The following is a 16569-nucleotide window of genomic DNA, read 5'->3' as shown; positions in this document are numbered from 1 at the left end:
AGGCTCAGTGTTTGGTCCCTAATGTAACGATTAACTGTTTTAATAATAAACCTCTGTAAAACTCCCGAGGGTTAGCATTACCATTTTAAATTAATGATTATATTTATTTTCAACATGTTAATTGTTTGTCTTGTATTTTAACTGTTTCTATGAGTAGCCACCTGTAATTGTGTCATGTTCTCATGTTTGATGACAATAAAGCATTCTATTCTTTTCTCTTCTATTGTAATCTATTCTAAACCCATGACAAATTAAAATGGAGGATACATTGATGTCAACATTTAAATAACAATAATGTGGCTCTTAAGAAGTAAGAATACATTTCAAGGTTTCTTCTGCCAAGAAATGTACTGTATATTGTGTGTCTATTAATTTATTTAAATGGGTTGTACTTGTATAGCGCTTTTCTACCTTCAAGGTACTCAAAGCGCTTTGACACTACTTCCACATTTACCCATTCACACACACATTCACACACTGATGAAGGGAGCTGCCATGCAAGGCGCCAACCAGCACCCATCAGGAGCAAGGGTGAAGTGTCTTGCTCAGGACACAACGGACGTGACGAGGTTGGTACTAGGTGGGAATTGAACCAGGGACGCTCGGGTTGCGCACGGCCACTCTACCACTGCGCCATAAAAAGAATGTGTTATGAATGATAAAAAGAATGTGTTAAAATATTTACCTTCAATAATACTGTGATAATGATTACCATGATAATTTTGGTCACAATAACAATATGTGAATTGTGTGATTTACATTTATAGAGCTTTTCTCGAGAGACTCAAAGCATTTTACATAGTAAAACCTGGTATCTACATATTTAAGCTCCATTTAAACCAGTGTGGGTGGAACTGGGAGAAGGTGGGTAAAGTGTCTTTCCAAAGGACACAACGGCAGTGTTTAGGACGATGGAGGTAGGGATCGAACCTGGAATCCTCAAGTTGCTGGCACGGCCGCTCTACCAAGTGAGCCATGCTGCCCTAATATGACACTTTAATATTTTTGCACCCCTAGATTGTATTAGTGGTTGACTTATTTTTTACACATGTATGTCCAATAAAAAAAACATCATTTATCTGGAACATATTAAAGAATCATAAGCACACATTTTTTCTCAAATTGTTAGGTGTCCAAAAGGATTGGGGGGAAGCAGAGTTTGTCTATTGTAATGTTAAAATCTTACCTAAAATTGCCTGTATAGTTAAAAAAAAGGTTCTATGAATGCAATCCTGGACTGGTTTATTTCCAGTTGTGTAAATTCCTGTAGAAAAAATGTTTCGATAGCTCAAGAAATCAGAAGTCCTGAAACAGTTCTCTACAGTACATTTAAGTCCAATGTGTACTGTACAAATGGAGTAAATACTGTTTGTCCAAGGGATCATACAGGAACCCGGGGGTCCAATTTTACAAAACCAGGGGGTCTGTACCGTGTAGGAAATCAGTACGGAGCTGTAACAAACCACAGGCTATGTACCAAAAAGTCCAAATTTGAACACTTGTACTGTTATACCTCTATAAATAACCTTAACAAACCTTTGTCTGGAGCCAAAGTAATGCATACAGACATGTACAAAATCATTGAATTTGCATTGCCAAACTAAAACAAAGCTTTGCATAACAAGCTGATATCAATAACCTATCTGTTAACTCACCTATGATCTGAGTGACAGTAACTGTGTACGCCTGTTCTACAGGTTGGGAACAGTTGAAGAGCAGCTTGACCTCCTTCTCAGGCACCAGCGCAAGGGTTGAATGGCAGGACAATTGCGTGTCGTTGACCCCGCTGATAATACAAACGGCACACTCATCCAAGGGCAGGTTAGTTGACACCGTCACTGTTGAGTCTTTGTTGGGCTGGGCCGTCAACTGCAGGCATTCTGAAGAAACAGATGAGAAGACATCGGATGACGTAAGAAAGAGTAACTAAAAGAAGATACACACAAGATGGCAGGCATTCCCAACCCTGGTTGTCTTTAAGCATTCTGAAACAAATATTTTGGATGCACACATTGTGTAAATGGTATATGGGTTATACTTGTATAGCGCTTTTCTACCTTCAAGGTACTCAAAGCGCTTTGACACTATTTCCACATTCACCCATACATTCACAAAATTATGGCCTTCACATCGAGAGGAGCCAGATGAGGTGGTTCGGGCATCTGGTCAGGATGCCACCCGAGCGCCTCCCTAGGGAGGTGTTTAGGGCACGTCCAACCGGTAGGAGGCCACGGGGAAGACCCAGGACACGTTGGGAAGACTATGTCTCCCGGCTGGCCTTGGAACGCCTCGGGATCCCCCGGGAAGAGCTACACGAAGTGGCTGGGGAGAGGGAAGTCTGGGTTTCCCTGCTTAGGCTGTTGCCCCCGCGACCCGACCTCGGATAAGCGGAAGATGATGGATGGATAGATGGCGGGAGCTGCCATGCAAGGCCTTAACCACGACCCATCAGGAGCAAGGGTGAAGTGGACACAACGAACGTAACGATGTTGTTAGACGGTGGGGATTGCACCAAGAACCCTCAGGTTGCTGGCACGTCCACTCTCCCAACTGCGCCACGCAGTCCCCACGTGCGTGTGTCTGTGTGTGTGTGCGTGCGTGTGTTACACTAAGACAAACAAGCGCACACATGCACACAACTATAGCAATTGTTCTGCCACAGTAACATTATCTTTCATCATAGACTCAGTGTTAAGCATGTGTAGAAAATGAATCTTGAAGTCTTGAAATTGCCCATTGATTCATGTATTCGTAGCGGCCCAAAACAAATCAATTTGGACCACCAAAAATACCTTTTTAGTGCTACTTGTTTGTTTACCCTCGCTTATAATGGGACTGTCATTGAATGTAGCTAGTCATTAGAACGCTGTACAGTAGGTGGTGCTAGGCATCGTATATCTCCTTAAAAACTCATACGTACAGGGGTGACATAGAATAAGATGATTTAGCGCTTTGCTTCTCAATTATTTTCTTTTACATCCCACCTAGGAATAAGAAACACATTTTTTGCACGCACACCCCACTCAGTAGCAACTATAAATAGTACAATTGGTCTGGGAAACTGTTATAAATACACCTCTGCATAACAATGTATCCTTACTAACATTTAAGACAAAAACAAAGAAATATAGATCAACTTATAACAAAGAATTATTAACATGTGTTTTTTGTCTGCAACAGAAAAGACTTAAAGGGTATCAATTTGCCTGAAAAAAAAAAGGTACCGGTATCCTTATTTAAACTATAAACATATTTCGACTGACTTGAACCATTTGATACATCCATATTCTACCGCTTGTCCCTTTCGGAGTCGCTGGAGCCTATCTCAGCTGTATTTGGGCGGTAGGCGGGGTACATCCTGGACAAGTCGCCACCTCATCACAGATAGACAGACAACATTCACACACTAGGGCCAATTTTAGTGTTACCACTCAACCTATCCCCAGGTGCATTTCATCACAGGGCCAACACAGATAGACAGTCATGATACAGAAAAAATTAATGAAATAAACAAAAAATATTAATAGATTTACATGCATCAGCAACTTTTTCAACAGGAGCACAATATATAAAGCTTACAAAAGAAAAATTAATTATTATTTTTTTTAAATCAAAATGAGGAAGTCAGGCTTAATGGCTACAATGAGCACATTTTGGAGTGCATAGCTTTTCAAAGTAAGGTTTGATGCATGGTACGATATGATACTGATAAAAATTCCAAGGGTCACACGCGCCCCCAGGCATTGCACTGCAGCCCCCTTATTCAGGCATGTGATTTGAACCTAATGAAAAAGACTGAAAATACGGCGGAAGCGCCTGGTTTAACATGCAAGATTTAGCACAAAAAAAGCACCATTTAAAGATGTTTGAGTGTTTAAATAATTGAAAAATTATCAACAGAATTGACATAAATACATACCCCATGCATCAAAATGAATAACTATGTATGTTTCAGTCACTATGTTATTTAGTCACTACAGTAATTACAACTTGTGTTCACATCCACAGGAACCACATGGTTTAGCCTACTCTATTTACACTATGTACCACCTTACTAGTGTTCACTTCACAGCCATAGATGGTTCATCTAAATATTTACATTATTTACACATTATTTGGTTCATTCTCACATTACTTTGGCATTTTTGCTTTAATGACTCTGACATGATGAGCCTTCCTGGCAAATTTCTGAGCAGCTTGCATTTTCCTTTTTGTTTCTGTTTAAATGGATTCTGCCTTGGATTTTTCTTTTGCCAATTTCTGTCTCTTTGATTCCCTCTCCACATCTAACTGCTCCAAAGTTGGGAGGCGGGGTTTGGTGGTAGCCCAGAAGAGTCATGGTACATGGGGTTCTGGGTATTTGTTCTGTTGTGTTTTATGTTGTGGTGCAGTGCGGAGGTTCTCCCGAAATGTGTTTGTCATTCTTGTTTGGTGTGGGTTCACAGTGTGGCGCATATTTGTAACATTGATATACATGTTTATACAGCCACCGTCAGTGTGACCTGTAAGTATGCCTTGCAGTTACTGACACGTGTTTGTAGAAACCTTACAGAACATGTGGCTGAGACTGTATGCTGTATGTTTGATGAAAAGGTGGATGCTATAACTTGTGTTCATAAAAGCCGAATACAGAAATGTCTGGAATGGTACGCTGTTAGCACAAGATGTAGCGGGCGTCAAAGGCAGTGTCAACACGGCACCCATTGAACATTGTTGTTTGGGTGAAAACTGACAGATGTTCGCGGGAATGATTACCTTTGAATGATTGCCTTGAAAATTCGGGAGGGTTGGTAATTATAGCAAAGATAACGTCTTCCTATGAGGAAGCAGTGCCTGGGGAATCTGTGGTGGACTCTCCTATTTCTGGGGCTGAGGTCGCTGAGGTAGTTAAAAAGCTCCTCGGTGGCAAAGCCCCAGGGGTGGACGAGATCCGCCCGGAGTTCCTTAAGGCTCTGGATGCTGTGGGGCTGTCTTGGTTGACAAGACTTTGCAGCATCGCGTGGACATCGGGGGCGGTACCTCTGGATTGGCAGACCGGGGTGGTGGTTCCTCTCTTTAAGAAGGGGGACCGGAGGGTGTGTTCCAACTATCGTGGGATCACACTCCTCAGCCTTCCCGGTAAGGTTTATTCAGGTGTACTGGAGAGGAGGCTACGTCGGATAGTCGAACCTCGGATTCAGGAGGAACAGTGTGGTTTTCGTCCTGGTCGTGGAACTGTGGACCAGCTCTATACTCTCCGCAGGGTTCTTGAGGGTGCATGGGAGTTTGCCCAACCAGTCTACATGTGCTTTGTGGACTTGGAGAAGGCATTCGACCGTGTCCCTCGGGAAGTCCTGTGGGGAGTGCTCAGAGAGTATGGGGTATCGGACTGTCTTATTGTGGCGGTCCGTTCCCTGTACGATCAGTGCCAGAGCTTGGTCCGCATTGCCGGCAGTAAGTCGAACACATTTCCAGTGAGGGTTGGACTCCGCCAAGGCTGTCCTTTGTCACCGATTCTGTTCATAACTTTTATGGACAGAATTTCTAGGCGCAGTCAAGGCGTTGAGGGGTTCCGGTTTGGTAACCGCAGGATTAGGTCTCTGCTTTTTGCAGATGATGTGGTCCTGATGGCTTCATCTGACCGGGATCTTCAGCTCTCGCTGGATTGGTTCGCAGCCGAGTGTGAAGCGACCGGAATGAGAATCAGCACCTCCAAGTCCGAGTCCATGGTTCTCGCCCGGAAAAGGGTAGAGTGCCATCTCCGGGTTGGGGAGGAGACCCTGCCCCAAGTGGAGGAGTTCAAGTACCTAGGAGTCTTGTTCACGAGTGAGGGAAGAGTGGATCGTGAGATCAACAGGCGGATCGGTGCGGCGTCTTCAGTAATGCGGACGTTGTACCGGTCCGTTGTGGTGAAGAAGGAGCTGAGCCGGAAGGCAAAGCTCTCAATTTACCGGTCGATCTACGTTCCCATCCTCACCTATGGTCATGAGCTTTGGGTCATGACCGAAAGGATAAGATCACGGGTACAAGCGGCCGAAATGAGTTTCCTCCGCCGTGTGGTGGGTCTCTCCCTTAGAGATAGGGTGAGAAGCTCTGCCATCCGGGAGGAACTCAAAGTAAAGCCGCTGCTCCTTCACATCGAGAGGAGCCAGATGAGGTGGTTCGGGCATCTGGTCAGGATGCCACCCGAACGCCTCCCTAGGGAGGTGTTTAGGGCACGTCCAACCGGTAGGAGGCCACGGGGAAGACCCAGGACACGTTGGGAAGACTATGTCTCCCGGCTCGCCTGTGAACGCCTCGGGATCCCCCGGGAAGAGCTAGACACTGAAGTGGCTGGGGAGAGGGAAGTCTGGGTTTCCCTGCTTAGGCTGTTGCCCCCGCGACCCGACCTCGGATAAGCGGAAGATGATGGATGGATGGATGGATAACGCTGTCAAGCGCCATTCATATAAAACTTGCGGGCCACACGAACACAAAATTGACATATCAAGGTGCGGGCCGCAAAATAACGTCTCGCGGGCCTGGCTGCGTGTCTGAGACCCCTGACGTAAACCAACCAATCTACATTGATGTTTCCCCTATATTTTGTTCCCTGCCTGTGAAGTTGCTTTGCTACGTGTCTTACAATTTTTATGTTAACAATTTTAAATGGAAACCGTAGTTTTTACCACTGCAGCCGGAAACCGGAATGGATTATCAAAAACCATACTCAGAGGAAAACGGTAGTTCTTGGCAGGTATGGCAAAGAGACAGATCATTTTGACACAAGATTTTAACACACAATGTACAAACCCCGTTTCCATGAGTTGGGAAATTGTGTTAGAGGAATACAATGATTTGCAAATCCTTTTCAACCCATATTCAATTGAATGCACTACAAAGACAACATATTTGATGTTCAAACTCATAAAAAAATTTTTTTTTTTTTTTGCAAATAATGATTAACTTAGAATTTCATGGCTGCTACACGTGCCAAAGTAGTTGGAAAAGGGCATGTTCACCACTGTGTTACATCACATTTTCTTTTAACAACACTCAATAAACGTTTGGGAACTGAGGAAACTAATTGTTGAAGCTTTGAAAGTGGAATTCTTTACCATTCTTGCTTGATGTACAGCTTAAGTTGTTCAACAGTTCAGGGTCTTGTTGTCGTATTTTACACTTCATAATGGGCCACACATTTTCGATGGGAGACATGTCTGGACTGCAGGCGGGCCAGGAAAGTACCTGCACTCTTTTACTACGAAGCCACGCTCTTGTAACACGTGGCTTGGCATTGTTTTGCTGAAATAAGCAGGGGTGTCCATGATAATGTTGCATGGATGACAACATATGTTGCTCCAAAACCTGTATGGACCATTCAGCATTAATGGTGCCTTCACAGATGTGTAAGTTACCCATGCCTTGGGCACTAATACACCCCCATACCATCACAGATGCTGGCTTTTGAACTTTGCGCCTATAACAATCCGGGTGGTTATTTTCCTCTTTGTTCCGGAGGACACCACATTCACAGTTTCCAAATATAATTTGAATGTGGACTCATCAGACCACAGAACACTTTACCACTTTGAGTCAGTCCACCTTAGATGAGCTCAGGCCCAGCGAAGCCGGCGGCCTTCCTAAGTGTTAATAAATGGCTTTCGCTTTGCATAGTAGAGTTTTAACTTGCACTTACAGATGTAGCGACCAACTGTAGTTACTGACAGTTGTTTTATGAAGTGTTCCTAAGCCCATGTGGTGATATCATTTACACACTGATGTCGTTCTTTGATGCAGTACCGCCTAAGGGATCAAAGGTCCATAATATCATCGCTTACGTGCAGTGATTTCTCCAGATTCTCTGAACCTTTTGATGATTTTATGGACGGTAAATGGTAAAATCCCTAAATTCCTTGCAATAGCTCGTTGAGAAATGTTCTAAAACTGTTCGACAATTTGCATACAAATTGGTGACCTTCACCCCATCCTTGTTTGTGAATTACTTAGCATTTCATCGAAGCTGCTTTTATACCCAATCGTGGCACCCACCCGTTCCCAATTAGCCTGCACAACTGTGGGATGTTCCAAATAAGTGTTTGATGAGCATTCCTCAACTTTATCAGTATTTATTGCCACCTTTCCCAACTTCTCTCCTCTCCAAGGTTCTCATAGTCATCATTGTCACTGGTGTCCCACTGGGTGTGAGTTTTCCTTGCCCTTATGTGGGTTCTTCCGAGGATGTCGTAGTCGTAGTGGTTTGTACAGTCCTTTGAGACATTTGGGATTTAGGGCTATATAAATAAACATTGATTGATTCTTTGTCACGTGTTGCTGGCAACAAATTCTAAAGTTAATGATTTGCCAAAAAAAAAAAAGTTAATCATTTTTAACATCAAATATGTTGTCTTTGTAGCATATTCAACTGATATGGGTTGAAAATGATTTGCAAATCATTGTATTCCATTTAAATTTACATCTAACACAAGTCCCCAACTCATATGGAAACGGGGTTTGTACAATCGTGGTCAAAAAGTTACATACACTTGTGAAGGACACATTGTCATGGTTGTCTTGAGTTTCCAACAATTTCTACAACCCTTATTTTTTTTGTGATAGAGTGATTGGAACACATACTTGTTCGTCACCAAAAACATTCATGAAGTTTGGTTGTTTTGTGACTTTCACGGTGGAGGAGGGGTTAGTGCGTCTGCCTCACAATACGAAGGTCCTGACTATTCCTGGGTTCAATCCTTTTTTTTTTTTTCTTTTTTTTTTTGTCCTGTCCAGCTTCTCAGGCAAATCATATAGTTGATGTAGATGCCCATATCGGCTGTTCAGATTTACTTTACAAAAGAAAAGTGTAGGATACTTCTCTTGTTGCCTTATTTGAATTTGACTGTATTAAATGTACTTATATTATCATTTGGTGCAGCCGGGCCAGAGCAGGAGGGGATAGAAAGGGTTCAATCCTGGGCTCGGGATCTTTCTGTGTGGAGTTCGCATGTCCTCCCCGTGAATGCGTGGGTTCCCTCCGGGTACTCCGGCTTCCTCCCACTTCCAAAGACATGCACCTGGGGATAGGTTGATTGGCAACACTAAATTGGCCCAAGTGTGTGAATGTGAGTGTGAATGTTGTCTGTCTATCTGTGTTGGCCCTGCGATGAGGTGGCGACTTGTCCAGGGTGTACTCCGCTTCCCGCCCGATTGTAGCTGAGATAGGCACCAGCGCACCCCACGCCCCCAAAGGGAATAAGCGTTAGAAAATGGATGAATGGATGAATGGATGTAGGGCTGGGCGATATGGCTTTTTTAATATTGCGATATTTTTAGGCCATATCGCGATATGCGATATATATCTCGGTATTTTGCCTTAGCCTTGAATGAACACTTAATACATATAATCACAGCAGGATGATGATTCTGTGTGTCTACATTAAAACATTCTTGTTCATACTGCATTAATATATGCTCATTTTAAACTCCTGCAGAGAGGGAAATCACAACGAAGACAATTTACCAAAACTTATTTATGAAAGTTATTAGCAGGTGACTTTTCAAATTATGCTACATATTAGCAGTAATGCTACTTTTGGTAGCAACGCTTGTTCCCCACACTTGACAAATTAAAAGTTGTCTTTTCGGACATATTCCCACTTGAAGCCGAACCACCTCCAGACGATGGACCCCGTGCGTTTTTTCTTGGGAATTAATTTTTCCTTCATTTGATAACCAGATTCGCATCTTCTTTCGCAACACTCCGCTAGCATCACGGCTAACGTTAGCCACGCTGATAATTTCTCTTCTGGGCAAGGGCTTATACACATGTGATGTATGACATGACAGTATGTGACGTGTGTAAGACCCTGCGATTACACTCTGAGAAGGAGACGCAAGAAACAGTGGGAAGAGCCTGTAGTGTAATTCCCGCAGCTAAAAACAACTGCGTGAGAACCTTTACTCGAATATTACGATATAGTCATTTTCTATATCGCACAGAGACAAACCCGCGATATATCGCATATATCGACATATCGCCCAGCCCTAGATGGATGGTTCTTTCATGAATTTTTTATGGGTCTACTGAAAATGTGACCAAATGTGCTGGGTCAAAAGTATACATACAGCAATATATTTGGTTACATGTCCCTTGGCAAGTTTCACTGCATTAGTGCACTTTTGGAATGTAAAGTGTATGTAAACTTTTGACCATGAATGTAGGTCTGAAAAAACAAAGAAAAAAGGAAAATATTTGTATATATTTTTACAGGTATAAAAAAGATGGATTTCCGACTATAGACGCAAAAACCACATGCCTGCTTCTTGTATCATTTCTTTTTGTATTATTTACTTAAAACTATTGTCAATCTACTTTCTAATTTACTGTTAATAGTTTGTTACTTTCTGTTGTAACATGATTCCATCTATATGAACAAAGCAGATATTCTTCTGTTTTTTATAACATTCATTTTTGCCATTACTACAAATTTGGATATCGATCCAATACCAAGTAGTTACAGTAGTATTGGTAATACCAATGCTGGTACTTCAAATTTGCAGGATTATTGAATGACAAAATTTTTAATCACAATTGTAATCAGACAAAAACACAGTATGGTTTTGTAACAACATACATTCAATAATTATTTCATTATTCCTTTTATTACAAACAATGTTTCAAAACAAGATAAAGTCAATATTTCAAAAATAATTAAACATGAGCCAAACTAATTATTGCCTCTGATTTATATATTTTACACTGAAAGGGAAACTGCAAATTTTTGGGGAATTTTGCGTTTTGTTCACAATCATAATGAGAAACAATTCCAATTGGTAAAAAGTGGCTTGTTCTTAGTGACCAGCAATGCAGCAAAAGGGAGCAATCCATTTTGTCACTAAATCACTTTAAAAATACATTTATAAACCGCCAACAATACTTAATTTACGTTCTGTAACCTGTATAATAACCAAAAATAGTGACATTGTTATTGTAAGCGCGAACACTGAGGAACTCTTTTTCTAGCGTAGTAAGACATTGTCTTGGAACGGCATGCAAAGGCAGTAGTTGTAAAATAGCTTCGGCAAGAGATAAGATAGATTTTGTGTTAGCAGCTTAATCGCTTTTGAGTTTGTAATACACAACACAATGCAAAAATACGCCAATCTGTACGGACTGAAAAATATGAACAATTACAGTATTTGTACAGTTTTAGTCCACATTTCATGTTTTGTTTGTACACAGCCAGCTCGACAGTGTATGTAGTTGTTATGACAGTCATGGTGTGCAGAATGTATCATGATCAATATTAAAGTGACTCACTCGATGGACAGTTGTCTGTTTGCTCGAGCTGCCTGGATAAGTTGATAATTACATGATTACAACACACTCGCGTTTGTTTCCGGAAGTAGAAACACACATCTGATACCGGACGTGTGTTGCCATGGAAAGGAAAATAAATGCACTGAAAAAAGAAGTTCCGGTAATACATAAAATTACCAAATTATGGTAAAATATTGAACATATTACATATTGTTATGAACTTGTCTGTTACTATATTATATATAGACTTGCACTTGCTTATACTTGTACAAATAATACATTTTCACGAAACAAAATTTAGAGCCTGCTCTGGGAGGCAAAACTTTTGTGACAAAATTGCAGCATTGTACGGAAAATAATTAAGTCTAACATCAAAAATGCTCGATAGTCTAGTTTTAAAAGTGGATGAACACAGGCTTTCCCACTTTAGCAACGTGTAGAGCAGGGGTGTAAAACTCAAATATAGAGTGGGCCAAAATTTTAAACTGAACAAAGCCGCGGGCCAAGGTTGAACAAATTAACCTTTTAATAGGGATCCAAACAAGTTTTGCATTGAATATTGAACAAGCGAGACTTATATAAATTTATAGTGACGTGCAAAATCGAGTTTCAAATAATACTAATAATTTAAAAATAGCAATGGCATATCAAATCACATTTAAATAGAAATCTAATGCCTCTTTTCTATTTGCAGCCTTCTCAGGTAAATATCAAAATAAACTTTTCCCACAGGCTAATAATACATTTTTATATTGTAGCGTCCAGGAAGAGTTAGTGCTGCAAGGGGTTCTGTGTATCTGTTCTGTTGTGTTTATGTTGTGTTACAGTGTGGATGTTCTCCCGAAGTTTGCTTGTCGTTCTCGTTTAGTGTTGGTTCACAGTGTGGCGCATATATTAGTAACAGTCTTAAAGTTGTTTATACGGCCACCCTCAGTGTGACCTGTATGGCTGCTGACAAAGCTTGCATTGCATTAACGTGTGTGTAAAAGCCACATATATCATGTGACTAGGCCGGCACGCTATTTCTACGGAGGAAAAGCGGACGTGACGGAAGGTTTTAGAGGACGCTTGAGGCAGTGGCTTTAAAGCACGCCCCCAATATTGTTGTCCAGGTGGGAATTGAGAGAAATTTCGGAGAATGGTTGCCCCCTGTGATTTTCGTGTGGGGCACGGAAATTTGGGAGTCTGCTTGGAAAATCGGGGGTGGGGGGGGCGCGTTAGCAAGTATGAGTATTAGCGGTGAATGCGATGTTACAGCGACACCGCCGCTGTATAATACCGGCGGGCCAGCTCTAATGTTAATTTGATATTGCCTCAAGGGCCAAATGAAAATACACGGCGGGCCAAAATTGGCCCGTGGGCCAGAGTTTGACACCTATGGTGTAGAGCGACCACATTAGCCCTTCTTATCGTAGATATGTTTTTTATTTTTATTACATTTTATATATTTTTTTGTTTTTATTCTGTTAAATTTTTTGATGTTATTACCACTATAACCAACTCAGGGGTATGTTTTATTAACGTATTAATGTATTATTTACATTTTATTTTTACATATATTTCATTATATGTTTCATACTATTTTTTAGATGCCGTTACTTTAGATTTTCCACTGTGGACGTCTAAAAGGTAATTTCATTCCTCAATCCGCAGGGCCATGCCATGTTTTTTTGTTGTTGATGTAAATAGCGCTTGTGTGTGTGTGTGTGTGTGTGTGTGTGTGTGTGTGTGTGTGTGTGTGTGTTTGTCTCTCTCTGTGGAGCGTTTTCATTAATCAACGGAATCGATTAGTTAGATTAGAAAAAAAAATTGATTCATATTCTGTTGCTTTGGTTAATTGTTAAATGATTGTAACTAATACAAATATGGATCCCATGGAGTACCAAAAACTTTAAATCCGTGACCATAACTCTCGCAAGGCCACTGCAATAGAGCGCACATGACAGCAAAGGTGTGTTGGCCGGGAGCAATGATCTATGTGGCGGAGAACAACAGAACATTTTTAACTTGTATTTTTATTCAATCACACACTTTAAAAGTGCAATTTAAATGTTAATGATATGCATTTATTATAAAAAAATATACAAAAGAGTTATGACGATTAGGAAAATTGTTTATTTCAGCTGTTTGCTGTAAAATACACAATAGGGCTATAAAGTGTTTTATTAGATTACACATGGGGTCCTCAAACTTTTTTGCAACACAGAGTTGTTTAATAAGTGCATAAAAAATACAATGTACCATTAAGCTGAATAAGTGGGAGCCAGGCCTTTTTTTCCTTTGCAAAGAAAAAAACTCTAAAGATTGTTTTTATACTAATTTTCGCTAGCTTGTGGGCTTATTTTTTGCCTAACGTATCTAATGTGTTAGACGGCGTGGCGCAGTTGGGAGAGTGGCCGTGCGCAACCCGGGGGTCCCTAGTTCAATCCCCACCTAGTACCAACCTCGTCACGTCCGTTGTGTCCTGAGCAAGACACTTCACCCTTGCTCCTGATGGCTGCGGGTTAGCGCCTTGCATTGCAGCTCCCTCCATTATAGTGTGTGAATGTGTGTGTGAATGGGTGAATGTAGAAATAGTGTCAAAGTGCGTTGAGTACCTTGAAGGTAGAAAAGCGCTATACAAGTACAACCCATTTACCATTATATATGATATGTCATCGTCGAGGACAAGAGCATAGATTTATAAAAAAACGATATACTTGCCACGCGCTACATTTACTCCGTTACATTTACTTGAGTAACTTTTGGGATAAATTGTACTTCTACGAGTAGTTTTTATCCAACATACTTTTACTTGAGTATATTTATAGAGAAGAAACGCTACTTTTACTCCGTTCCATTTATCTACATTCAGCTCGCTACTCGCTACTTTTTTAATCGATCTATTAATGTTTGTTTTGGTTAATGACAGAGCTTCAAAGTAGAATCTACGCATGCCAGCGTTTCACCAATCACATGCAGTCAGTGGTGACGTTTGACCAATCAAACAGAGCCAGGTGGTCACATGACCCGACTTAAACAAGTTGAAAAACGTATTGGGGTGTTAACATTTAGTGGTCAATTGTACGGAATATGTACTGTACTGTGCAATCTAATAATAAAAGTTTCAATCAATCAATCAAAAGTGTAAAGGAAAAAAGACGATTTTTATTTCAACCGTACTTCCCGTCAAAAGCCTAAAGACTGATCGCACTGTTCCTGTCTTCACAATAAACGTGCCGCTCCATCGCGCCTGCGCTAACAAAATAAGAGTCTCCGAAAGCCAGCGCAAACAAACTAGCAAGATACGGAGTTTGCCGCCAATGTATTTCTTGTAAAGTGTATAAAAACGAATATGGAAGCTGGACAGATAAGATGCCAAAAACCAACGACTTTCATGTGGTATTAGACAGAAAAGAGGAAGTTTTTTTCTCCTCCATTTGAAAAAGTGGACATTATCAGCACTAAAATGCAAGTCATCAGAATCAGGTAATAAACCAACTTATATTCTTGTCTTCATGAAAGAAAGGAATCTATGTGTTAAACATGCATGTATATTCATTAAAACACCTTCAACATGTAAGGAAAAACGGCAAAATAAATAAATATGAATTATATACTGTATATATATATATATATATATGTGTGTGTGTGTGTATAAATGATTTGTGTGTGTATGTATGAAATGTATATGTATATATGAGGTAGATCACCTCGACTTGGTCATTTATTAAGTAATTGATGAACGTTGAAAAACTTATTGGGGTGTTACCATTTAGTGGTCAATTGTACGGAATATGTACTGTACTGTGCAATCTACTAATACAAGTTTTAATCAATCAATCAATCAATCAGTCAATCAATCAATCAATCAATGCCTACTGAGGCTATGGTGCTGTTAAGTTATTGTTGCTCAATGTGCCATTTTTTAATTTTATTTTAATGTACTTTTATTTAATATATATTATTGTTTTAGTTGCTTAAGAGATATTCCTGGCTCGGAATTTGCTCATTGCTATTTTTATGTTTTTGTGCATTATTTGTTGCCGTAATCAGGTTACTCATCAGTTACTCAGTACTTGAGTAGTTTTTTCACAACATACTATTTACTTTTACTCAAGTAAATATTTGGGTGACTACTCCTTACTTTTACTTGAGTAATAAATCTCTAAAGTAACAGTACTCTTACTTGAGTACAATTTCTGGCTACTCTACCCACCTCTGGCAATAGGGCTATGGGAAATAATAGCAGCACTTTCACTTACGAGGCCAAGGGAGCTGTGTATTTTTCTTCATTCAGAACACTTATTATATGCAACAATTTACCACTATAGCACCTCACCATCTGCCTTATGCACTTTAAGAGACGATGCGAGTGGAGGCCCTCTTGGTGTCCTGGGTTATTGATTACCTGACTGACAGACCACAGTATGTGCAACTGCAGGACTGTGTGTCTAAAACTAGTCAGCAACACCGGGGCCCCGCAGGGAACAGTCCTATCCTCCTTCCTCTTCCCCATCTACACCATCGATTTCCACTATCAGTCAAAGTCCTGCCACCTTTAGAAGTTTTCAGATGACTCTGCGATGGTGGGGATGTACGTAAGCGTCAAGACCGAAAATCAACATTGAATGCTGGTGACCTGTGATCCCTCAGGCGGTACTGCATCAAAAAAACGAAATCAGTGTGTAAAGAATGTCACCACATGGGCTTAGGAACACTTCAGAAAACCACTCTCAGTAACTACAGTTTGTCGCTACATCTGTAAGTGCAAGTTAAAACTGTACTATGCAAAGCGAAAGCCATTTATCAACAACACCCAGAAACTCCGCTGGCTTTGCTGGGCCCGAACACATCTAAGATGGACTGATGCAAAGTAGAAAAGTGTTCTGTGGTCTGACGAGTGCACATTTCAAATTGTTATTGGAAACTGTCGTGTCCTACAGACCAAAGAGGAAAATAACCATACTTTTTGTAATTAATCTCAGTTCCCTTTTTTTTTTTTATGTACATCTTCCATTGATGTTTTTATTAAACGAGATCTACTTTTGGGTTATCTCATGCCCGGTGAGACTGGCGCATGCGTGACACGAAGGGTCCCCTCCGGTGGCACACACCGACTCATGGCACAATGAAAAAAAGCCAACTTTGATCCTTGAATTGACTGTAGGTTTTTTTCAAGCCACTGAATAGAATTATATACATTCATTCTTTCTAGCAGGTCTACTGTTTTATCAATGAATGTAAGAAGATGTCACAGAGGGTTTCTGTGCAAACCCATTAGAAATGCTTTGTTCAGTATTTTATGATGT

At 40.7% G+C, this 16569-nt stretch overlaps 1 protein-coding gene across 2 annotated transcripts in view; it reads right to left on the bottom strand.

The window, feature by feature from the left end:
- cdcp1b (CUB domain containing protein 1b) overlaps positions 1-16569 on the bottom strand; it is a 58860-nt gene that overhangs the window by 27669 nt on the left and 14622 nt on the right. For both annotated transcript variants that reach the window (XM_061882111.1, XM_061882110.1), the window contains one exon: positions 1656-1880. In XM_061882111.1, the coding sequence (XP_061738095.1) occupies positions 1656-1880 (225 nt within the window). The remainder of the gene's footprint in view (positions 1-1655; positions 1881-16569) is intronic.

Source organism: Nerophis ophidion, linkage group LG21 (genome assembly GCF_033978795.1).
Source record: "Nerophis ophidion isolate RoL-2023_Sa linkage group LG21, RoL_Noph_v1.0, whole genome shotgun sequence".
Taxonomy (NCBI): Eukaryota; Metazoa; Chordata; class Actinopteri; order Syngnathiformes; family Syngnathidae; genus Nerophis; species Nerophis ophidion.
The sequence above is the reverse complement of the archived record's forward strand: the minus strand, read 5'-3'. Positions and strand labels throughout refer to the sequence as shown.